At 39.5% G+C, this 24776-nt stretch overlaps 2 protein-coding genes across 2 annotated transcripts in view; both read left to right on the forward strand.

Moving 5' to 3' along the window:
• The window catches only part of LOC115574089 (NACHT, LRR and PYD domains-containing protein 14-like), a 915401-nt gene that overhangs the window by 706400 nt on the left and 184225 nt on the right, over positions 1-24776 (forward strand). The window lies entirely within an intron of this gene.
• LOC115574109 (interferon-induced protein 44-like) lies at positions 946-23850 on the forward strand. Its single transcript, XM_030405358.1, has 8 exons — positions 946-1081; positions 4050-4130; positions 4251-4284; positions 4562-4757; positions 8837-8983; positions 9153-9324; positions 12947-13047; positions 22924-23850. The coding sequence occupies exons 2-8, from the start codon at positions 4052-4054 to the stop codon at positions 23119-23121; spliced, it is 927 nt and encodes a 308-aa protein (XP_030261218.1). The 5' UTR covers positions 946-1081; positions 4050-4051; the 3' UTR covers positions 23122-23850.

A 24776-nucleotide genomic window follows, 5' to 3' on the forward strand; every position in this document is an offset into this window, starting at 1 on the left:
GCGTGTAGAGGGTGGGAGGGAGGATGAGTACAGGGACCTGGTCGGCAATTTTGTCAAATGGTGTGGGGAGAACCACCTGCAGCTGAACGTGGCGAAGACGAAAGAGATTGTGGTGGACTTCAGGAGGAACAAGCCCCCGCCCTCTCCAGTCTGCATTGGTGGGACAGACATCAACATTGTGGACTCTTACAAATACCTGGGTGTGGTGCTGGACGATAAACTGGAGTGGACCGCAAACACGGAGGCAGTCTTCAAGAAGAGCCTGAGCCGGCTTTACTTCCTGAGGAGGCTCAGGTCCTTCAATGTCTGCAACAGGATGCTCCAGATGTTCTATCAGTCTGTTGTCGCGAGCACCATCTTCTTCGCTGTGGTGTCCTGGGGTGCGGGCATCAAAGCAAAAGACGCAAACAGACTAAACAAACTCATAAAGAAGGCAGGGTCTGTTGTTGGCTCTCAGCTTGTCACCCTGGAGGAGGTGGTGGAGGACAGGATGCTGGCAAAACTGCTGGTGATCATGGACAATGTCTCCCATTCCATCCACGAAACTCTGGACAAGCTTAAGAGCAGCTTCAGCAACCGACTCATTCAAACTCACTGCCTTAAAGAACGGCACAGGAAATCATTCCTTTCTGCTGCCATCAGACTTTACAACGCTTCACAGCAACGCCCAGGAAATACACTCACATCATTTAAGTGAGTTATTACTTAAGTCTTACCACTGTGATTAAAAATGCACCTTTCTCTTTTCATCTAGCACCTTCAAATCCACTAAGTTCCATTTTGCTCAGTATTTAATATTATTTAATATTTATCTGGAACTGCTAAAGCATCTTATTGTATATTGTATATAGTGTTCTAAATTGTATTTAAAATTGTTATTGTATTTTGTATTTCTGATTGTATTGTACCGCTGCTACGATGGCCTAATTTCCCCTCAGCTCAGGACCCAGAGAGGTTCGATCCGGACCGGCTCTGCTCCTGTGAGCCAATCAGCTGCTGCCCCTCCTCGGACCATATAAGGAAGCTGAACTTCCTCCTTGTTCAGTTACTTTCACTTTGGCTGATGGTCTGCAGCAGCACGGTACGTGTTCAGTGTGTTAGCTCATGTAGCAGTTAGCTGTAAACACAGTTCTTCTTTAATCTGACTTCTGTGTCGTCATCAGACACGTGTGTGAGTTTGTGCTGAGAAATCAGGATTAAACGGCAGAACCAGAAACCCGTTCGGATCCAGAGAGAAAGAGCTCGATGAAAACGAAAGTAAACGCGAGAGACACTCTGAGACAAAATGTTTATTGATCGTGTTAGAACTGTGTCATGGATCATTGATTGTTTATCCACCGAGCGGACCCGAACCGAGTAGTATGCAGTACTTCGCACTGATTTTCCTGACTGTGTTTGTTCTGACTGTCGCGTCTTTATCGCTTTGAACAGGAAAGTGCGTTGGTGCGCTTCATGGTGCATTCAGGAGCAGGTCGTAAACTCAGAAATGTGAACTCCCATGACAACGACACAACAGGACAGATTCTATTTTCTGTCTCATTTGGCTTTGTTGCAATATTTAGGCCTGCTTCCGTCTTACACAATACACATGCAGATCTACACTGACAAAAATTCATCAAAAAAAGATCGGGTCAAATTGTTTTCTGCAAACGTCACCACGTCACGTCACACATTTGTGTGCGTGTGTGTGTGTGAGAGAGAGAGAGCATAGTGTCTTTGTCAGACTTGAACATGGTTCACAAACGAACACAGAAAACAATAAACACTTCTGCTGAACGAGGAAGCGACTGAACTTTAATTAATTTGTTAGCATGAATGTTAGCAGTGGTAGTGATAGCTGTCACTCAAACAGAAGTATTGTTGTGTTCTGAGGAGCTGCAGAGTTTATTCAGGGTCAAACTGGAACCCCCACCGGTTGCGCTTTGAGTCCACCATGGCGCAGTACTGTCAACAACTGGCATCGCAAGGTCGAGGAGTTCATGCGATAGTCACATAATCACTTGCGAGCCCAGTTATAGGTACATGTTATAAAAACAACAGCAGGAAGTGTTCCCAACGGAAGGATTAGTAGAAGAGCTTGTATTTGTCCCTTTTATCAGATTTGTGTGCTGGCGTCAACTAGGGCTGTAACGATTAGTCGACATAATCGATAACGTCCACAATAAAAATGTGTCAACTCGAAACTTTTGTGCCGACGCGTCATATTTATTATTGTTATTATTATTATTATTATTATTATTATTATTATTATTATTATCATCATTATCATCATTTTTAAAAAAAAGATTTGAGCCGGAGCAAATCGCTTAAGCATGCGCACCACAGTGTGGCGTAGAAGAAGAAGACGGTTCCACAGAAGAAGCAGCAGAAGAATATGAATGATGGCGGAACATATTGCGGAGAGCAGGAGAAGCGAGACCAAACACGTCCAAAGTGTGGGAGCATTGTCGGGCAGTAAGGTGTGGTAGGTGTGACTCTGTAGTAGAGCTTAGATCGGGCCTAAAAAATCAAGCCCGACCCGACCCAACCTGAGTCCTAGCCCGGCCCGGCCCGGCCCGGCCCGGCCAGACACATAAACTGTAATTATGAGCTGACCACTTTTTTTCCGTAAAGAGTAATCTACTGCGTTAATATTTCAAAACCAGTAATCAGATTAAAGTTACTTGTTCTAGTCACTGTGCATTACTATAATATTGCTTTCTTTTTGTGTCTCGCCACGTTTTCAGCATGAGGAGAACTCTCGTGCAACGCCATGCAGCGACACAAACACAAACAACAATGGAGGGAGGAGAGAGATTTGCGTTTTGTAGATGAGTTATTAAAAAAAATAGATTAAAAAAAACATGCTGGAGCAGAGAATCTAAACTCTACTCTCTAACATCCTACAAACCTACAAGCAAATCAAACTGAAATGGATTTGCATTTTTTTTTTAGACATATTCATGTCATATACACATTAGTGTGCAACCAAAAAGAGATTTATTAAAATTCATAGTTATAAAAAATGCAACAGATCCCGAATGACAACAACAAGTGTGGTTGTTGTGAACTCATGCTCCCCCATGTGTCATCAGACAAGAGGCCGGCTGGAGACGAGCTCTTTGAATACATTCATTGGTTAATAATACGACAGACGTGAATGGTGGCCAGTAAAATCAATTATGAAAAAATAAGTCAAATTTGCAAATAAGAGGTTTCTCTCTGACAGAAACGATATCAGTACTAATTCATGTGTAGGATATTAAACCAGTACAAAACAGTAATAATATAAAATGGATATAACACTGAATAGTAAACCTCCACTTAATGCAATGATTTATAACATAATAATTCATTTGTAAGATACGTAATCATTAAAAAACTGTAATAATTAGTACTGATTAGTTCAATTGATATATTAAAAACCCAGTTGTGTTTCAAATATTATGTTTTCAAATGCATGTTTCATGGGTTTTCAATTTGCTCTGAGAAATGAAGGTAAAACCAAAGTCGAAACAGATGCTGCCAAAATAATCGTGACTAATTGAAAAAATAATCGATGGATTAGTCGACAACTAAAATAATCGTTAGCTGCAGCCCTAGCGTCAACACAGAGTGTCTTATTTTGAAAAGTAACCGGAGGATATATTGGTATTGCATCGTGGCTCCGGCATCCGCCAGAAATAGAAGTCCTGCGTGTCTGCTACGGAGGGCTCCGGATTACACGAACTATCCCTTTAAGCACATGATCAAGTTATTTGTCAAAAACGATAGAACATTGTGAGAAAAGATCAGAAAAATAGCAAAACACACTGTGGAGCGTCAGATGTTGACAGGAGCAAATCTGAGTTGTGGAAATACCTTTTAAATCTCCTTCTCAAGTTTATAATATTTATTAATTGATCCGGTCGTCTACCAAAACACATTTGCACTGAAAGATTTTGAAATGCTTACAGCAGATATTGGTGTGCAATTGATTAATTTATCACAAAGCTTGTAATTTTATTTGACAGCCCTAATTTAAATGTTTCTCTTCATTCATTTTACATACTTTCTCACAAAATGTCCAGAGATGGGAGGACTACTCTCCAGACTATTCTCGAGACTATTCTCTCATCCACCTTCTCCATCTCTTCCACCTCCTTCACACTGTGAGTTTATTTTAAATACAAAATAGCTCTTATTGATGGAAAAATCTCCCATTGTTTCATTAATACTGAATGTTTTTATGATCTTTTGTGTTTTCTGAACATGTTTAATGTATTTTTCAGTTCTGAGTGAACCGTGGAGGACGATTCACTGGGGGTGAGTTTGTCAGCACAAGTTAACTTGTGATTGATTACTGATCACGTCTTTATGAGATGACGTCCTGATAAACTTCACAGTTGTTTTGTGACATCTGGGAATCAAACAGAAAATTGAAAATGTGTAAAAACACAAATTTCAGAGCACAAATTATGAACCAAAAAGTATTTTGAGAGAATAATTTGTGATAACAGGGCTCCATGTGTTAAAAATACATGTTCAATAATAATGTGTTGTTTGTGTTGTTGATGTGCTGCATGTTTCCCTCCATGAACAGAGACAATCAGAGCACTCTGCAGCATGTGAAGGACTACAAACCTCCGACTGACAGACATCAGATCAGGATTCTTCTTCATGGACCAGCTGGAGCTGGAAAGTCCAGTTTCATCAACTCTGTCCAGAGTGTCTTACAAGGCAGAATGTACAGACAGGCTTTGGTGGATCATGTCTCTTCTTCATCTTTCACCAGACAGGTATGAAGAAGTTATATATTGTGTTAATTAGGAAAAAATCCATCACGTGTTCCATCCTACAAGTCTGTAGGGACTTGGCTTGGGGACTTGAAGGTCACCGGTGTCAGGCCTGGACTAGAAAGAGGACTCAGATGCAGAGCAAGTAGAAATTCACAGGCTTTTTTTCTGAAAATCCAAAGCTTCAGGATAGAGTGACAAACAAACAGGCTGTGAAAATATGATAATCTGACAATCTACTAACTAAATAAAGAAACAAACTCACAAAATAAAACCACACCAATGATGGGAACTCCACAAAACCAGAGAAAACAAAATCACTCTGTAGTAGCTTGGAAAATGACCAGGACCACACAGGATGATGTGCCGAGTGGTAGCCTTTATGATATGCTCAGAAAAATATGGCAACATACAGAGCTCGAGAACAACACGTTCTTCTAACAGGAGATGCTGACTTGTACACCGCTTAGATGGAGGAAGCACAGAAAACTACATATCCCCATGTAAGAGCTCGCCTAGTGGTAAAAAAATGTATAGGCTTTACAACACACTATCTAAGAGGAAAATAAAAGACTGCAATAAACTACACTATGAGACTAGGCTATAGCAATAGCAAGATTTCCACGAACAAATGACCGGCCGTGTGTAACGTTACTGTGGCCGCAGCCTGAAGTAGAGAGCTGAACAGCGAATGGGATGTGAGATTATTCACGTAGCAGTAAGTTTAGAGGGGAAGTGAACTTTCTGCAGCTTGTGTGTTACAGTCGCCACCCTGTGGTGTTCAGAGGATAAGACACTGAAGGACTGACGGACTGAACTCAGTGCTGGAAATAAAATATTAAGATTTGATACGCCAGCCAGTGCATTAATTTACAGCGGTGAACAGTCAATTTGACTGGAACTACTTAGTAGGTGTCCATATATCAGGGGTTAATGGACACCCTGCAACCAATCAGAATCGAGTATTCCCCCAGACCATGGTATAAGATTAATTAATTACACAAAAATTAACACGTTAAAAAATTTACTCATTTTAATCGCACTAATTTTTGCACTGCGGAGCGTTTCTCACTGGAAGAGTTTCAGGGGTACCGATTATACTGGAGCACCAACTATGGTTCATGACTTCAGACAACAACAATGAACGAAGAAGCAGATGAGACTGCTTTGGTTGGCCCCGTGGATGGGAAATTTTGTTTTAAAAAGTGGACGGATGGACGCCTGTATGTGTAATGTGAGAGGGGGAAAAAATTTCCCCTTGTGGGATTATAAATAGTATATAAAAAAAATGTGTAAAAAAAAAAAACCTCTGTCTGGTTTAGTCAAGGAAACTTCTTTCCTGCTTCACAGCATCTGGTTTCAAAGCCGCACACTTTGTGTTCATCCAGCTGTCCAACTAGTCTGGAAACTCCTGAACAACTTCAAAAACAAAACAGTTCACCAATTGGAATCTTTCCTTACCTTTATTCCTGTGTTGTCCCACAAATGGGGAAATCTGTTTGCCAAAACAGCCAAAGGACAGAATACTACAAAAAAATAACAATATAATTAAAAAGGTAAGAAACAGAATATATTTGCATATACATATAAACATGTTATTGTACAAAATGTACAGTGTGGCAGTGAGTTTTTATTCACAAATACATACAATAAATATGGGTATTTGTTACAGACCCTCTTGCAAACAGTACAAAACAGTATTAAAAAAAAAAAATAAATTTCACAGTGCAGAGTGAGGTCCACTGGGAGCACTGCTGGTTGTAAAGTCTGACAGCAGGAAGGAGGGACCTGCGATATCTCTCCTTCACACACTTGGAGTGTGTGAGTCTGTTGCTGAAGGAGCTGCCGAGTGCTGTGACAGTGACCTGCAGGGGGCAGGAGTCCTGCATCAGCAGCGATGACAGCTTGTCCATCATCCTGCTCTCTCCTACCACCTGCACTGAGTCAAGAGGAGCTGGCCTTTTTGATAAGTTTATCAAGTCTCCTCCTGCCTGCTGCCGAAAAACCACGCAGACCATTACATTCAAATAACTGGGTACTTGCTATCTGTTAGCAGAATGTTAAAGTCTGACTACTAATCGATTCAGAGCAGCTTCTGATCAGGGCGTGATGATGCTTCTTGATTGTCGGACAGAAACTCTGGTCTCTTTAAGCTGTGTTGAGGTTTCTTTGCTGTCCTTTATTCTTCCTTTTCTAGGTCAATCTTTACCTTTCTACAGCTGAGTTGCAGAGTATCTGAGTTTTCATTCTGTGTCAGTTTGAAAAGTTAAAATCCACAGAATACAAACTAACTATAGCCCGACGATTTATTGGCGGGCCGATATTATTGGATGATATTAGGCATACAAACTATCGGTATCGGCATTTTTAATGGCCGATAAATGAATATTTAGAAAATAAAATAAAAGCGGACGAAACACCCTTCAACCATGCGTCGCATAGTTTAGTTTTGTTTATATATATATGTATATATATATGTGTGTGTATGTACATACATATATATATGTGTGTGTGTGTGTATCAAGGCATATTAAATTTATAGAAAATTAAATAAAATAAATGCAATAGATGCATAAGACGTTTCCCTTTTTATGGGTATCTTTTCTTTTTCATATATGTGTATGTATATATATAGATATATATATACATACACATATATGTATATAAATATAAATATAAATATAAATATAAATATATATATATGTATATATATATATATATATATATATATATATATATATATATATATATATATATATATATATATATATATATATATATACATACATACATACATACATACATACATACATACATATACATACATATACATACATATTAGGGCCGGGATCGATTAAAAAAATTTATCGAATTAATCAGAGGCTTTGTAATTAATTAATCGAAATTAATCGCATTTTAATCGCATATAAATATTTGACCTGAGAACACTGAGAAGCAATTTTTATCACATGGATTTTAGTATACCATTGAATAATGACTGAATACATAAGCTTAAGCAACAAAACATTGTTTGTTTGTTTTTTGTTTTTAGTTCATAGTTTTCGTTAAGGTTCTCTCGTCTTCTAGTTTCAGCTTTATAATTTATATTTGATATTTGAGTTAGTCTGTTTAGTTATTCTATATAATTCAGCCTTTTATTGTATTTGTTTCTTTCACCTACCTCATTGTTTTTGGATTTTGATTTATGTCAAGTGGCTGTAACACTTTAATTTCCCTTTGAGATTAATAAAGTACTCTATCCATCAACCAGTGTCTCATATAACTGGCAGTTTCAAAAGTGGTATTTTTATTAGGCCCACTCTGTAGTAGCAGCTATAGCTACATACATTTTAAGCTAATCATTTTGACTAATCACCATACTTTGGTTTAGTAGAAATTGCATTTTTGCTGTATCCTGTGCTGGTTAAAAAGTAATGTTAGAGTTAGAGTAATGTTTCTCTGTTACTGTATTTGTTTATTATCCAAGTTTGTCTTTTGCATCCCTCGGGATCAACTCGTCTCCGTCCTCCTCACCCTCTGCCATCTTAAAGTCCCGGCCCTAATATATATATATATATATATATATATATATATATATATATATATATATATATATACATATATACATATATATATATATATATATATATATATATATATACATATATATATATATATATATATATATATATATACATATATATATACATATATATATATTTATATATATATTTATATATATATATATACACACACACACACACACACACACACACACACACACACACACACACACATATATATAGTAAAAATATAATAATTTCCCAGTCTGGGATCATTAAAGTAAATCTATTCTAATCTATTCTATACATACATACATACAAAAATACAAAAAATATTTGCATGGGTATCGGCCTTGAAAATCCTTTAACGGTCGAGCTCTAAAACTAATTGAACCAAACTAATGAATCCAAAGCTGCTAAACAAAATCTACTTCAGTTACTAAAGCTGGGTACTGATGTGTCTGTTGTTGCTCTATATTGATCATATTTACTGAACTTTTCTCCATATGATCATTATAGTTCAGAACCTACAAGATCCCAAAAGAGGACAGACAGTCATTTTATCCTTTTGTCTTCAACGACATGATGGGCCTGGAAAAAAGAGATGGAGTCCTTGTGGACGACGTCAAACTGGCTCTGAGAGGACACATGAGGGACAGTTACAAGGTACAGCTGCTGCAGATGTTTCTGCTACAAAATCAATGTGATTTTTTATTTTATTTTACATATTAAAACTATCAGTTGACTGACTTTAAATGTGTTTATTCCTTTCAGTTATATACTCACTGATACATTTTTCAACTGTCGTTTGATCAGATTTAAATTTGTTTTCCAGTTCGATCCTGAGTCTAGGCTGTCAGAGGACGATCCATTCTACAACAAAGACCCAAGTATCAATGACAAAGTTCACGTTCTAGTTCTTGTCATTGATATCAACACATTGTCTGTGATGAGTGATGAAATTGTGCAGAAGTTTTCGGACATCAGGAGCGAAGCCAGTGATCTGGGTGAGAACAGAAATCTGTTTTTCTGGGGGTTTTTCACTTATTTATTGGTTTTCACCATTGAAAATGTGACCGCATACATACAGAAATGCAAAAACAAACTCTTTTCAACCCCCACACCCACTCATGGGGATAAGCAAAAAAAAATAGGAAATGAATGGACCTTGTATCAATGACAAGAGCAATCAAAACAGAAATAAAAAAACAAAACTAACAACAACAAAAAAGCAAAGACAAGATGTGAGAATATGCGGCTGAAATTATCATTAGGACGTCTTAAAGCTAGTCTTATCTTTTCTAGCTTCAGGAGTTAGTTGTATGTGATGTTTGTAGGAAGGCGAGGCAGCCTGCTTCCAATTAAGCAAAATTATTCTTCTTGCCAAGAGGGTGACAAAAGCAGTGCAATCAGATGGTGCCCTAGGAAGGTTGAACACCCTCACATTGAACACCAAATATGGCTGTGAGAGGGTTCGGGTTTATTGGTCTTTTAGATATCTTGGATAGGGCATCGAATATAGAAGACAAGTCACCTGAGAGTCTCGGACAAAACCAGAATTTATGAGCTGACATTGCAGGTGAAAAATTACATCTATTACAAAAATTATCCATTCCTGGATACATCTTTGCGATTCTGGCTTTAGATAAGTGCAGTCAGTGTGCAACATTGAATTGTAGTAGGCCATGTCTGGCACAAATTGATGAGGAGTGTATTCTTGAAAATATGTCCGACCATTCAGTATCTGTAATATGTAAATTCATGCCGTGCTTCTCTCAATGCATCAATAGATGCCAACCTTAGGGATTAGAGTTTCATATATATAGTGGATATTATGTCTTTGTGAGATGGAGCTGTTGGAAACAAAGGATCCATGGGCTGTTGCTCAGGGATTGCAGGATATGATCGTGTTTGGTTACGAATCCAATTCCGGACCTGTAGAAATCTTAAAAAATTTGATTTTGGTTAATCAAATTTAGCTCTGAGCTGGTCAAATGAGGCAAAAGTATCTGCTATGTACTGATCTTTGAGTGAGACAATACCTTTCTCATGCCAGACTAAGAAAGAGTCATGTTTAAGTGAGGGGGGAAATTAATGGTTTGCCACAACTGGGGCACAAAATGAGCCAGCCTGCCAGTCGAAGTGTTTTCGCACCTAAACCCATATACGTAGAGATTGATAGACTAGGGGGGCAGTAAATGCACAGCGTGGTGTGATAGGTACTGTCGAATACATCAAGGCTGGGAGGGATAGTGGGAGGCTTGCATCAGCCTCATTGTTAACATAGGTTTGAGGCCAATAAGCCAAGGCTCTCAGGTTACTCGCCCAATAGCATAGTTGGAAATAGGGTAAAGCCATCCCATCAACTGATTTGGGTCGTTGCAAAAATTCCTTACGGATACGAGGTGGTTTCTTTTTCCAAATGAAGTCAGAGATAACCTTATTGAGATGTGAGAAGAAAGATTTGTCAATATAGATTTGTATAGTTTGGAAGAGGTATAAGAATTTGGGTAATACGTTAATTTTTATTAGGTTAATTCTTCCAGCTAATGAGATAGGAAGTGTAGACCATCTGTCAAGGGCCATCTTGGTGCACTCTAAAAGAGAAGCAAAATTAAGTTTAAAAAGGTCTGAGATTTTCCGAGTTACAACTATACCCAGGTACGTGAATTTATGAGCAGACACCTTAAAAGGGTAGGAGTTAAAAGAGAGTGATTGTGCAGCAGAGTTGACGGAAAAAGTTCACTTTTCGAGACATTAATCTTATACCCAGAAAGCTTGGTAAAACGATCTAATAAAGTCATAATATGCAGTAAAATATTCTGGGATCTGTGATATATAACAATAAATCATAAGCATATAACAATAACTTGTGTTCCTTTCCACTCCTTAATATGCTGCGAATCTCAGCTCCTTAGAGTGTTATATGATTCAGTAGTCACAAATAAAGAAATACTAAAATCCCTGCCTTCAATATTCAGATATAAACATGGAGAACCAGTCATGATAATAAAGGAAACCAAATATACACACACACAAATAAAATATTGTGGTCTACTAGAAACCAGGATATGAGCTTGTGAGCTGCATAACAAGATGTAAATGTATGAACATACCAGTTCTGCACCTCAGTTGAGCCTAGGATCAAAAAGACTCTGAAAAAATATATGCAGTCAGTTTCTTGCTAGTGTAAATGTTCATCCAAATATGTCCTATACCAGAAAAAAAAAAAATGAATAGATAAATTTGTGTCTCTCTTCCTTCCTCATTATTAATAGGTCTATAGAGAATAAATGAGGGACTGATCAAAAGTCGAGTCCAAGAAGACATGAAATAGATAAGTAAAAAGGATAATAATAATGATGATGGTAATTGGATGGGAAGCAAAAAACTTAAAACTTAATTTAGTTCGAGGTAGCAGAAAAATAGCTGCATCATTATGGGTTACACTTCTAGTAGGAGAGATTTGCATATAACACAAAACACCGGTGCCGTTTTCCTACGTCTTGGGTGAGGGATGACTCCGTCTGGCGAGGAAATCTTCCACGTCTGCAGGTTACTTGAAGGAGTATGAGATGCTGTCACAGGTGAGACGTATGTCAGCTGGATGAAACATGCCATACTTGATGCCCAACTGTCTGAGCTTCACCATGACAGGGTTAAAAGCTGCTCTGCGGCGGCTAAGCTCGGCGCTCATATCTGGGAATATGTGGATCCTTGCCTCTCTGAATTTTAGTTTGCCCTTGTTTCTGGATCACTGCAGGATCTTATCTGAGTAGTAGTGTAGTCGCGCAATCATGGGACTGGGGTGGTCGCCAGGTTTGGGTTTTGCAGCCAGAGTTCTGTGAGCACGGTCGAGCACAAAAGGGCTCGGTATCTCCTCGCCTAACACCTCCGCAGAAAAAATGAGGCTATGAATGCAGTGGGTCTGCCGTTTTCCAGGCCCTCAATCTCCCAAACAGTAGTTGACATCTCCATCTGTATGGAGTGCATAGATGCCATTTCAACTCTGAACTCAGTTTTTAGAGAGATGATGTCAGCCTTTGTGTCTTGTCGGAGAGCCTCGAGGTCTTGTTTGATTTCAGAACAAAAAGTCACCATCTCTTGTTTGATTATATCGGCCAGTTGTTAATGAAAAGACTCCATCTGAGCTTAAGTAGCTGGACAAGAGCGTTCTCCTCGGATTGCTGTGGCGATAATGAGAGCACCGGGTGGTGGGTGGTGGTAGCTCTAGCATTAGCCATGAGCGTTTGCTTGTGTGATGGGCTAGCTAAACTTTGCGCTGCAGCCTCGGCCGACTTCTTCTTTTTTACTCGCCATAACACACATAAGTGGTTCTACAATATATGCGCAGCAGAGTTATGCCACCAAAAAGTTAAAATGTTGTGTCCTACTCAAAGTAATAAGTTAACATATACGGAGCGTGTTGGACCTGCGGCTACTCCATGTCAGGTGCCAGGAGTCTCGTTTTTCTGTGTTTTTAATCAATCGTGCTGTCTATGATCCTGATGTGGTGCTCGTTAGTATCCAACAGTCACTTCCTGTGGCTGTTTGTAGCTTCATAATGAGAGAAACAGCAGCTGTGTTTATGTCACTAACAGCAGTTTGTTTTATTCTCTTCTCCTGCAGGAATTCCTCAAGTGGTCATTTTCACCAAAATTGATGTGGCCTGTCCTGAAATCAAAAAAGATTTAAAGAAAGTCTACAAGGTCCAGCACCTGAAGGAAAAGGTATGTTTAATTAGTAATATTAAGAATTATGGTTACTGCAATCACTGATCAGATACCGGTGATCAGTTTTTCACTCCTTTAAACCTTTAAATCCTTTATTATGTTCAGAAGTACAAGTGTGCATCAACCTGATAAAGACAGAATCACTGTCACATTCACCTTTTCTAATATATGAAATATGCAGTCAGTGCTACAGGCATTACATGCATATGATTTATCAATGTTATCACAGAGGTGTGTGTTGTTGTTGTTCCAAACAGCCACACATCAGTGATTTACAGTGAAACATTTGCTTTGGTAGGCAGTGACCTGACAATGAGGCTACTGTCTACCTTAATTTAAGGCAGCAGCCACATTAATCTCATGCATGGAGAGACTAAATAAAGTATTTATTAGTTAGACTATAAATCAACAAATACAGTTGTCTGATCAGGAAAGCAAAAATAAATGTGATGTCTACTGTTACATTATCTGAAGATAAACTGTGTACTGTATCTCTGAAGCATTGAAACTATGACATACTTCTGTAACGCTGCATGGGAGAAACTTACGTATTTTGCCCAGAAGATAACAGTTAGCTTTACTGTTGTGCCATTTCAACCCGGCCCCAGTGTGATCAAATCTCGAGCCTTGGATTGCAGTGTCTTTTTGTATAAGTTTGTAAATATGCTGCAAAAATCGTGTCTTGCCCTTTGGGCAGATTCCTCTGGACACATTTGTCTCACATTGCAGCTATGACCAATAGTGGCCATATTAGATGATGCTCATGTTTCCTCTGGCTACACCACAGCCTTTAAGAGCATTTAGAAGCATCTCTCTGCTCCACCAAGAATATGCCAAACAGGGTTTCAGACATGAATAGTGCATCCGGTTTTCAAAAGACTCTGGATCAACAGCACAACAAAGTGTGAAATATTAACAACAAACACACTTAGAACAGATAAATGACAAAACCATTTAACTACCTAGTCTACTCAACCACAGTAAGGCACATAAATCAAAGTAAATTGATCAAATAAACAATCTGAGCAAGTCAACAACATCAGAATCAGAATCTGAAAAAGATTTATTGCCAAGAAGGGTTTTACACCAACCAGGAATTTGTCTTGGTGCAGAAGGTGCATACATTGAGACAATAAACAATAAATAAAAAGTGACTATTACATATACAATATAAACAATATATAAACAAACAGAGACATAAGTTTGGGGTGATTGATAACTAAATAAAGATGGAAGAGCTGTACAAAAAAGACAAAAAAGAGATTTAAAAAAATAAATAAATAAAGGATAGTTGAAAAATTACAAGATATTTACAAATTCTGCATTATTGTAATGCATACATTCCAGGGCAGTGATGGGTATGAGTGCAAGAGTCAGTGTCAGTGTGGTGGGACCTGGGAACTGTTAAGGATCCCCACTGAAGAAGGGAAAAAACTGTTCATTTGGCAGAACTTTTTGGTCCTGATGGACTGCAGCCTCCTGCCAGAGGGAAGAGTCTCAAAAGGTCTGTGACCGGGATGGGAGGGGCCGGCCACAATCATACCTACAGGCCTCAGAGCTCTGGAGCTGTGCAGGTCCTGAAGAGGTGGAAGGTTGTAGCCAGTCACCTTTTCAGCAGAGCTTATGATGCGCTGCAGTCTGCTCCTGTCCATAGCAGTGCCAGCAGCGAACCAGATGCGGATGGAGGAGATGAGGATGGACTAGATGATGGCGTTGTAGAAGTTCTCCATCATCGTCTTTGGCAGGTTGAACTTCTTCAGCTGCAGCATGAAGAACATTCTCTGTTGAGCTATTTTGGCGAGGGATCTGATGTTTAGCTCCCATTTTAGGTCCTGGTTGATGATGGTGCCCAGGAAGAGGCAGGACTCCACAGAGTTGACTAAGACGGGTAGGGCTGGGTTCTTCCTGAAGTCCACGACCATCTCCGCTGTCTTTATAGTGTAAAGCTCCAGGTTGTTCTGACTGCACCAGGTCACCAGATGGTCAATCTCACACCTGTAGGTGGACTCATCCCGGCCAGAGATGAGCCCAGGTGTCGTCCGCAAACTTAAGGAGCTTGACGGACTGGTGACTGGAGGTGCAACCATTTGTGTACAGGGGGAAGAGCAGGGGAGAAAGAAAGCAGCCTTGGGGGCATCTGGTGCTGATGGTCTGGGATTCAGAGACAGGTTTCCCCAGCTTCACACGCTGCTTCCTGTCAGACAGGCAGTCTGTGATCCACCTGCAGGTGGAGTCAGGCACAGTGAGCTGAGAGAGCTAGTCCTGTAGCAGAGCTGGGAGGATAGTGTTGAAAGCAGAGCTGAAGTCCACAAACAGGATCCTGGCATATGTTCCTGGGGAGTCCAGATGCTGGAGGGTGTAGTGCAGGGCCATGTTTACTGCATTGTCTACGGACCTGTTGGCTCTGTAGGCAAACTGCAGTGGGTGCAGGAGTGGGTTGATTTGGGGTAGGACAGCTCAAGGCACTCAAATGACTTCATGACCACAGAGGTGAGGGCAACAGGGTTGTAGTCATTCAGTCCTGTGGTCCTTGGCTATTTGGGGACGGGAATGATGGTGGAGACATTGAAGCAGGCTGGCACATGACATAATAAAATAAGAATAATAATAAGAAGAAGAATAGATTTATTAATATAGCACCTTTCAGGGTACCCAAGGACACTTAACAAAGTGGAACAAACAAAACAAAAAATAAATGGAGTGCCTGTCAGTCAGCACGGAGGGAACAGCTGCACCGCCATCAGCACTGCAGGGAATAGCACCTTCGTAGGAGATGGTGTCAGGACTGTCCCTTTGTCTGTCAAAGGGACAGTAGAAATCGTTCAGTTCATTTCAAAGTCACCCTGGTGCGTGATGGAATACAGCAGTCTTCACAGAAGCTGATGTATGACGTCACAGCCTCTGTGTACTCATCCAGACTGTTGGTGGCAGTCCTGAGGCATCCTAAGCTGTACAGTCCAAATACGCCTGCAGATTCCCCACAGCTTGCAGAGCTTTAGTTTCTGCCTGTATGATGGAATCAGGTGGACCATGACGTGGTCGGAGAGGCCCAGTGCAGCGCAGGGGAAGGCGTGACATGCACCGCTGACCATGGTGTAGCAGTGATCCAGAATATTGTTCTCTCTGGTCGGGCAGTTAATGAACTGTTTGAATTTGGGTAGCTCATGGCTGAGGTTACCTTTGTTAAAGGCACCAAGTACAATCACCAAAGAGTCCAGGTTAGTTCGCTCCACACTCGGCATGCAGTGGGATGGAAACACCAACCAGAATGAATTAAGCAAACTCACGGGGGAGTAGAAGGGTTTGCAGTTTATGATGAGTGTTTCCAGATGATGTTAACAGTGCTTTAGGATCACTGTCACATCATTACACCAGCCACCGTAAGTGTAAAAACAGGTACCTTCACCTTTAGTCTTACCGGAAAGTTCTGTGTCGTGATTAGGGATGGGTACCTTTCACATTTGAACCGATACGGTACCAATACTCGGTACCTGCGAATTGGTACCGGTACATATCGGTACCTGTTTTCGGTACTTTTTTGCGTATATGTGTGGTAATTAACGTTACTTTGTATAAAAAAAAAATAGTCAAAACTTCTGAATTTTGAATATTTTTTGAAGTGTCTATCCATGGTCACATTATGCTTGATTTTTGATGATCTAAGTACTAATAATTACAATCATGGCGACAAAAAATTAAAAAAGTCTGCAAATCAAGATAAGAAACTGCAGCAGCAGTGAACCTGCTTTCTTTTTTTCAGCAGAATAGAGATATAATCCATGAAAGAACATCATAACATATGATATTGTATAAAATAAAATTTAATTATAGTAAAAAAAGAGTAAAGTTGAAGTGGGCTACTATTATAAATATGCACCATATATAGTTTTGGTTATTATTATTATTATTATCATTATTAGTAGTAGTAGTAGTACTATATTTCTGCATATTCTTGACTTTTAATGGGAGCATCTGTAACGCTGCAGTTTCTCGTAGGGCATCAATGAAGTATTTCTGATTCTGATTCATATGAAGTCAGTTATCTAAACTTAAACTAATTTAATCTAACAAGTTGACAGTATGGTAGAAAGATGTCATATTTACATGTCAGGATCTGGTTTTTACAGACACAGATTAAATATTTAACTGTCTTGTATCATCACAGTAACAGCGTTACATACATTAGCAGCTATAAAAACTGGTAAAAACATTATAAAAATACATATTGTGGTTTGGTGCGGACCTGTAGACTGAACATTTGAGGAGTAGTTCATGTTTATAGTCATCAAAGAACGTTACGTTGTTTTTGGTTCGTATCTGTTTCCTGAATATATCGTGAACATACGTGTGTGAATGTGTAAATGAGGAGCATTAACTTATGGCACTTTGTAGAAGTGAGCTTTATAAAGTTCACTTCACTGACTCGTATTAGTTCACGGGGCTGAGCTGCCTCCTCCAATATAGCGGCGACGTCGACGTACAGTCCAGCGCTCAATGAGGCGTCTATGTATATATGTGTCTATAGTGCTAGCAACAGCCGGGGAGTTTTAAAACCAGGAAACAGCTGATCACAGCCGTCAGTCCATCACTTCACCCGCGTCTCAAGATGAACAACTGGACAGCCGCAGAGATCTAGGAGATGCTAGCGTCTCCTCGGTCTCTGTAGCTGTCTTCGTTGCAGTGTTGCCAACTCTTTTCCAATGAAAGTAGCTAGCACTAGCTCCAAAAGTCGCTAGATGACGTCACACGCTCATTTACATATTGATGACGTAATCACGTACCAATTTGCATATATCTTACTGGTTGTGTCTCATGCAGTGAGGGGGACATTATTTTAAACCATATAGAAAAGGTTTATAGAGAAATCTTTACCAAATAATCACAAACTCACTACAGAGACAAGCATATTTGAAGTAACAACAGTAAAGGGAGGGAGAAGATCAAACGAACTATGTGCATTTTTACAAGATAGAGGAACATCCTAATCTGGAGATAAAGAGTGAGAGAGAAGATCTAGACTCAGCATCCTATCACTGGTAAAGTACCAGTGGAACCGCGAAAGACTAACAAGTCAGAGAATTAACAGATCAAAACAGAGTAAACGGCAGCTATCCGGTCTCAAATCCACAGCGCGAGCAGCCGCGGTGTCCGCTCCTGCTGCCCCAGCCAGCCAGCCCCCCCCCCCCCCCCCCCCCCCCCCCCCCCACACACACACACACACACACACACACACACACACACCGGCCTGCCGACTGCGCAGCCGTGAGAGACGGGAGAGACCCCGGCGCTGCTGCAGAGGAGCTGTGGACTGCGATGACTCTGAGCAGCATATTACAATATAATATATTTCTCGCCTTTCCCCTGATGATCTGAATAAGTCGCTAAATTTGTCGCTTGTCGCTTTTTAGAAATAAAGTCGCTAAGAGGGTCTGAAAAGTCGCTAAATCTAGCGAGAAAGTCGCCAAGTTGGCAACACTGCTTCGTTGTAGCAGCAAGCTACTACCGGTCTCTAATTTCAAATTAAAAGACCTTCGCTAAGAACCCAGTTCTAAATTCCAATGGGGTGCAATGTAAAGCTCTTATTTTGAAGACACATTTGTTGCCTTTCTGACAGAGAATGCAACGTGCTTTACGCCGCAACTTCCGCTCTTACTGACGCCCGTGAAGGTGCGTTCAGGTACCGAAATGTGGTACCGATTGACTTCACGTGAATCGATACTCGGTACTTCGGGGGGAATTCGGTCGGTACCAATAAAAGTACCGAATTCGGTGCCCATCCCTAGTCGTGATCCGCTCTGAAGAGTTGGAAGCCTGCCAGCTGCAGTGCAGAGTCCAGTATCAATCCGCAGAGCCATGTCTTCGTAAAACACAAAACAAAAGATGAAGAAAAGCCTCTGTTTTTCCCCACCAGCAGCTGAAGCTTGTCCAGCTTGTTGCACAGTGAGCGCACGTTAGAGAGAAATATTCCTGGTGGTGGTGTGCGATGTCCGCACTGACAGAGCACAACCTCACCTTGTCTGACTTTACAGTTATTTTTTCATTTTGACTAACTGTATTAACACAATGGACCTAAAATCACGCAAAATAAACATAAAATCTGGTAGGAAAAAGTAAGATTTTTACTGTGAAAACCACAAATATGTTTAACAAACCATTATATTACTCAGTATCCAAAAAGAAATTGTTGTTTGCTAAATTTGAATATACGTTTTGGAAATTTACAAATATATATGTATATAATTATTTACATTGAAATGCAGGCAACGCCTCAGGCCAGGGCTGGACTGGGACAAAACATCGGCCCTGGCATTTTTGGCTTATACTGGCCCCTCATAATTAGCGGAGCACAACCGACTAGTAATTTATGTATGTGTTCCCCGTAGGAATGTATTTTACCATTATCCCAAACCCAACTCTAATTATTGTGGTGAGGTGTACATATGTTTACTCACATGGTGGATAGCGTACTTGACTGGAAAAAATGCTCACAAACCCTGTCAATCCTGCGAACAACTGTGTTACACCCCTGCTTGACTTTATAAGTCAGCAGGGGTGTAACATAGTTGTTACGATCAGATAATCGTTGTGGAAAGCAAATAAGTAAATGTACTCAACACCAGTTTTGTCTGCTCTGTGTTGTCTCTGATATAGCAGCTCAGGTTAAAAGGTGCTCCCTCCTTTAAAAAGCTTTAACATGCATTTGTATAAGGCTTAAAACGGGCTGCTTTATGAATGCATGCAAAGCAGCTATGTCTTAAAAGCATTTGACACTGTCTTACTGTTATTCAATGTGGGCATACTTTTTGCTAAGTTTAGTTTTAGTTTAGTTTATGTGTGTGTCTGTTAGGGTAATACTGGCCAAAACCCTTAATTTATTAATTCTTTGAGCATGCGTAAATCAAAATAAAACATGGAGACATGGACAACAACACAATAAAAAAGCAATTACAAAACAACAGTTAAATGATCATTTAAGTTTCTTTTGTAGAATTTTTATAGAGGAACAATTTTTTTCCAGATGGGAAAAGCCATTCCATAATTTGGTTCCCCTAAATCTTATTCAAAATTGACCTCTGCAGGTAAGGAATTTAGGAGGATGAAGATCTGAAAATTGATGAGTTGAGTTGCTCTTTTCTGTACACGCAACATATTGCATGTCTGTCCGTCCTGGAAGAGGGATCCTCCTCTGTGGCTCTTCCTGAGGTTTCTTCCATTGTTTTTTTTCCCCTGTTGAAAGGTTTTTTTTCCATCAACATGTGAAGTTTTTCCTCACTCGAATCGAGGGTCTAAGGACAGAGGATGTTGTTCACTGTACAGATTGTAAAGCCCACTGAGGCAATGTGATTGTGATTTTGGGCTATTTAAATAGAATTGATTTGATTTGAGCAGGAATAAACCTGTGAATTTGCTTTAAAGTAGGTCTTGAAATGCTCAGGAATATTCCCTTCACTTGAATTTATTGTATAAATAAAAACACATATTTGAAAAATATTGATGTTCGAAAATAGTAAGAATTTGTAGTTTTTGAAATAAAGGAGCAGATCGTATGTGTGGCTCTGATGGAGTTGCAATTCTAACAAAATGTTTCTGGAGGACCAAGATTTTGTAGACAGTTCTAGGAAAAGCACTCGCCCAAACTATATTACAACATAAAAGTTAGGGCTAAATTAAACTGTAATAAAGAGTAAGGAGACAGTTTGTGGTGACAAGAGTACTGACCCTCCTTATTATACCAATAGATTTATTTATTTTTCTGCTAACCCAGTCAGTTTGTTCTTGCAAACTCAAACTCCCATGCACAATAATTCCCGGGAATCTTGTAGATGACACTTGAGGCATCTCAACAGACTCAATTGAAATTTTAGATAAGTCCTTAGAATATGATTTTTTGCCATTGAAAATGATAAAATTAGATTTTTTTTACATTCAAAGATAATTTATTTAATCTGAACCATGTGGCGTAGGCAGTTAAACCAACATTAGCATCCTTAACTAGTGAACTGAAATTTAAATGAGAGAGAACTAGAGTTGTATCATCTGCAAACATTACTGAAGAAAGTATATTAGAGACATTAGACAAATCATTAATGTATATAAGGAATAATAATGGTCCCAGAATGGATCCCCGTGGAACCCCACAAAGTAGTCTGGCTTTGTTGAAATAGCAACCCTTAACACAAACAAACTGTCTTCTGTTGGAAACATAATTTTTTTACCATTTGTGCGTAGTATCATGAAAACCACATTTATACATCTTTTCCAGTAAAATATCATGATTTACTGTATCAAAAGCTTTTGAAAAGTCTATGAAAATACTACAAGTAAATTAATTATTTTCAAGTCCAGAAGTAACTTTGTCAATCCGGTGAAGCAGAGCCATATAAGTGGATTGTTTTTTCTGGAAACCATACTGGTGTTTGTAAAGAATTGTATTAGAATCTAAATGAGTAAGAATCCTTTTGTAAATAATTTTTTCTAATATTTTTGAAAAACAGGGCAAAAAAGATATGGGTCTATAGTTATTAAAACAGCATGGATCATCAGCTTTAAACAGAGGAATAACTTTGGCAACTTTTAAATCCTCTGGTACAATGCCTGTTTTCAAAGACAGAGAAAATATGTGAGCGAGTGTTGACTGTTTCACCTGTTTGACAAGGCATGCAGTAATATTATCATGACCGGCTGAAGATGTTTTTAGTTCATCAATTATGTCAATTTTTGGGGGATATCAGAGGTCCGTAAAGAATAAATAATAGGGAAATGTCTAGGAATAAAATCCAGTGAATTACCATGACATGCAGATATTTTGTTAGCTAATTCATAACCAATTCTCACCAAACAAAAAGACATAAAGTAGCTCTGGGGCAGTTTTTTCTCTTTCCAACATCTGATTTATCACTTTCCACGTGGTTTTAATATCCTTTGAACACCTCTTACATTTTTTTTTGCAAATCTAATGGAATTAATATATTTATTCCTATAGGATTTATAAACACCACGGATAAGTGGAGTAGGATTTGAGACATATTTTCTGTATAGTTTATTCTTTTTCCTCAACAGCTTCAACAAATCAACTGTAAACCAAGGCTTATTGAAGTCTTGACTGTATTACCTTGTAGAAAGCCTGGTATGCCAGATTACCAGTCCAGCCCTGCCTCAGGTTTCAGGTCTCCCTCAGCTTCTTTCAGTTCAATAAGGAGCTGCACTGCTTCAACATTCAGCAGTCTCTCATTGTTTTGACACACAAAACAAAAAATTGACAACACTACACACTAAACACACTACACTACACAACACACTAACTATACACTCCAAACACACTACATGTAACAAATGTCTCAAGTCTCAACTCTCAAAACTCGCTATCTTTAACACTGTCTATCACCGTCACTGTTGCTGTCACTCTTACGCCAGTTTAGTGAGAAAAGCCAGTTTTTACCGTGTCTTCCTGCACCAAGCATGACAGCAATATTTGCAAAAGAAATGCTGCGTACATTACTTAACGCAAGTCCGGTATTACTTGGCCGATCAACACAATTTAAAAACTGGTATATAGTTTGAAGGCAGTACCTTCACATAAGTTGAAACCTCAGTCAACCTCAGAGGGTTAAATCTACAAAACACTGCAAATAGACAAAGGCTCTGATTGTTTCTGCCTCAGCATTCAGTAAAGGAAGTTTTTCTGAGCTAGCTATGCCAAAGAAGTGTGTATAGTATGCTGGTCTCACTCTTCTAGGTTAAAGCAGTTTATCCAGCTGCCCATCACTATCAGTACAACTGATCAGATCAGTGCTGTGAGAAAAAAAGCTTTTATTGTCCTGAGCAGTTGTTATTTGTAATCTGAACACATGTTTTGTTTGTTTTTTAACTCAGATGGAAAAGTTCAAAGCAAAGTTGGGAATTCCAGAGAACTGCATCTTCCCTGTAAAGAACTACCATGATGAAATCAACCTAAACAGTGACGTTGACTCACTGATACTGAGCGCCCTGACAGAGATGATACATTGTGGAGATGACTACATCAACTTAAACAAGAGTCATGACAGACTGACATGCTTCAACAAAGTATAAACAGGCTGTATTCATGCTGGACAAAGAACCTGTGACAACTTGTGTAATCTGCAACATTAAGCAGCAGTTTGTATATCATTCTGTTACATCATCTGTACAGTAGGACTATAGTTTTAGCAGATTTAAATGACAGCTGACATGAATTCTGGGACAAGATCTGTTTCAGGATGAGCCACTTTGGTGCAAAGACTGCCAGGAGATCCAGCTTTGAGCTACTATTGGTCAGGGTGACAAATCCCCCACTGGCCAGATGTGTGAGGGGAATTAACAGGAATATAGGGGGGTCATCTACGAAATTGTTAACTGGGTTAATGCAACCACCTGCATATTAACACCAGTAAAACAAAGGAGGTGGTGATCAACTTCCAGAGGAAGACACAACAGACCACACCAGTGAACATCGGGGTTTGGACATAGAGATGGTAAAATACAAAGACCTGGGAGTTCACCTTAACAATAAACTTGAATGGACTGACAACACAGTACAAGAAGTGCCAAAGTCGCCTCCATCTGCTGAGGAGAGTGAGGTACTTTGGAGTGCAGAGGACATTACTTCAAACATTTGCACATAACACTGTGGAGGCATCAGTTTTCTTTATGCAACTTTCCACTCATTTGTTTTTTGTTTTTTATAAATATCTTGTGTTTTTCTATATTTTTTCTAGTTAACTTTATGCATTTCTTGCCTCTTTTATCTCCTTTCTCTCTATTAAAACAAGAAAGCTCTGTGTGTGTGTGTGTGTGTGTGTGTGTGTGTGTGTGTGTGTGTGTGTGTGTGTGTGTGTGTGTGTGTGTGTGTATTGGAGGTTGTGCAACCTCGGATTTGTTTGGGCTACAAAGATACTGTTAATACATTATTTAACAAATGATTTATGAATTCCACAAGCATTGTCGACCATAGCCACACCCCCTGAATTTGTGCGCACCAGAGCCAATCACTGCAGAGCCCACCTCCTGTGTTCTGAGTCTCAAACGAAACACCTTAAAGGCAGGAACATACCGGGTTAAACGTTGGCCGTCTGAAGCGTTTGGGGAGATTCAGACAAGTTTGGGAACAAATCTGTTCGGTGTAATCAGCCGCGTTGGAAGCTTTTGGAACCACACAGACAGCGTCTGCTTCGATTCAACATGCAAAGTCTGAGGAGGTTGGCTGTTGGCCATCTGAGCCATTGGATTCTCTGATTGGCTGTGTGCTAGCTGTGTGACCATTCTGATTGGCAGTGTGATAGCAAATCAACGCGGTGTGTGGGAGAAGCGGAAGTGACGATGGTAAAGAAACCACATAACCACATTTTCGTATAATAACGAGCCCGTGAGCACACAATGGAAGTGTCAGCTCAGCCTTAATCATCTTTCAAGTAATGCCAAGTATTTGGTCCACAAACGTCTTCTTGGGTCAAACAAATACAGAACCAATACTGTGTGCGTTTTGTTTTAATATGCACTCCGTTCCGTCATTTCCTGTTTTCATGTTTTGGAGTACTGGCACGAGACTAGTGCCACCTGCTGTTAAGATGGCTTATTGCATCTCACGCAAGCGCAGAACGTACACGCTACTGTGGAGTGTGGAGGACCAAACCTGACATAAGTATAAATAAATAAATAAACGCAAAAATGCATGAATAAATACATAAATAAATAAATCCTGAAACAGA

This window comes from Sparus aurata, chromosome 22 (genome assembly GCF_900880675.1).
Source record: "Sparus aurata chromosome 22, fSpaAur1.1, whole genome shotgun sequence".
NCBI classification, from domain to species: Eukaryota; Metazoa; Chordata; class Actinopteri; order Spariformes; family Sparidae; genus Sparus; species Sparus aurata.

Coding starts and splice junctions, on each gene's coding strand:
- LOC115574109 (XM_030405358.1), top strand. CDS start 4,052: ATGGGAGGACTACTCTCCAGACTATTCTCGAGACTATTCTCTCATCCA. Junction 4,758..8,836: donor CTTCATCTTTCACCAGACAG/GTATGAAGAAGT, acceptor TGATCATTATAG/TTCAGAACCTACAAGATCCC. Junction 9,325..12,946: donor GAGCGAAGCCAGTGATCTGG/GTGAGAACAGAA, acceptor CTTCTCCTGCAG/GAATTCCTCAAGTGGTCATT.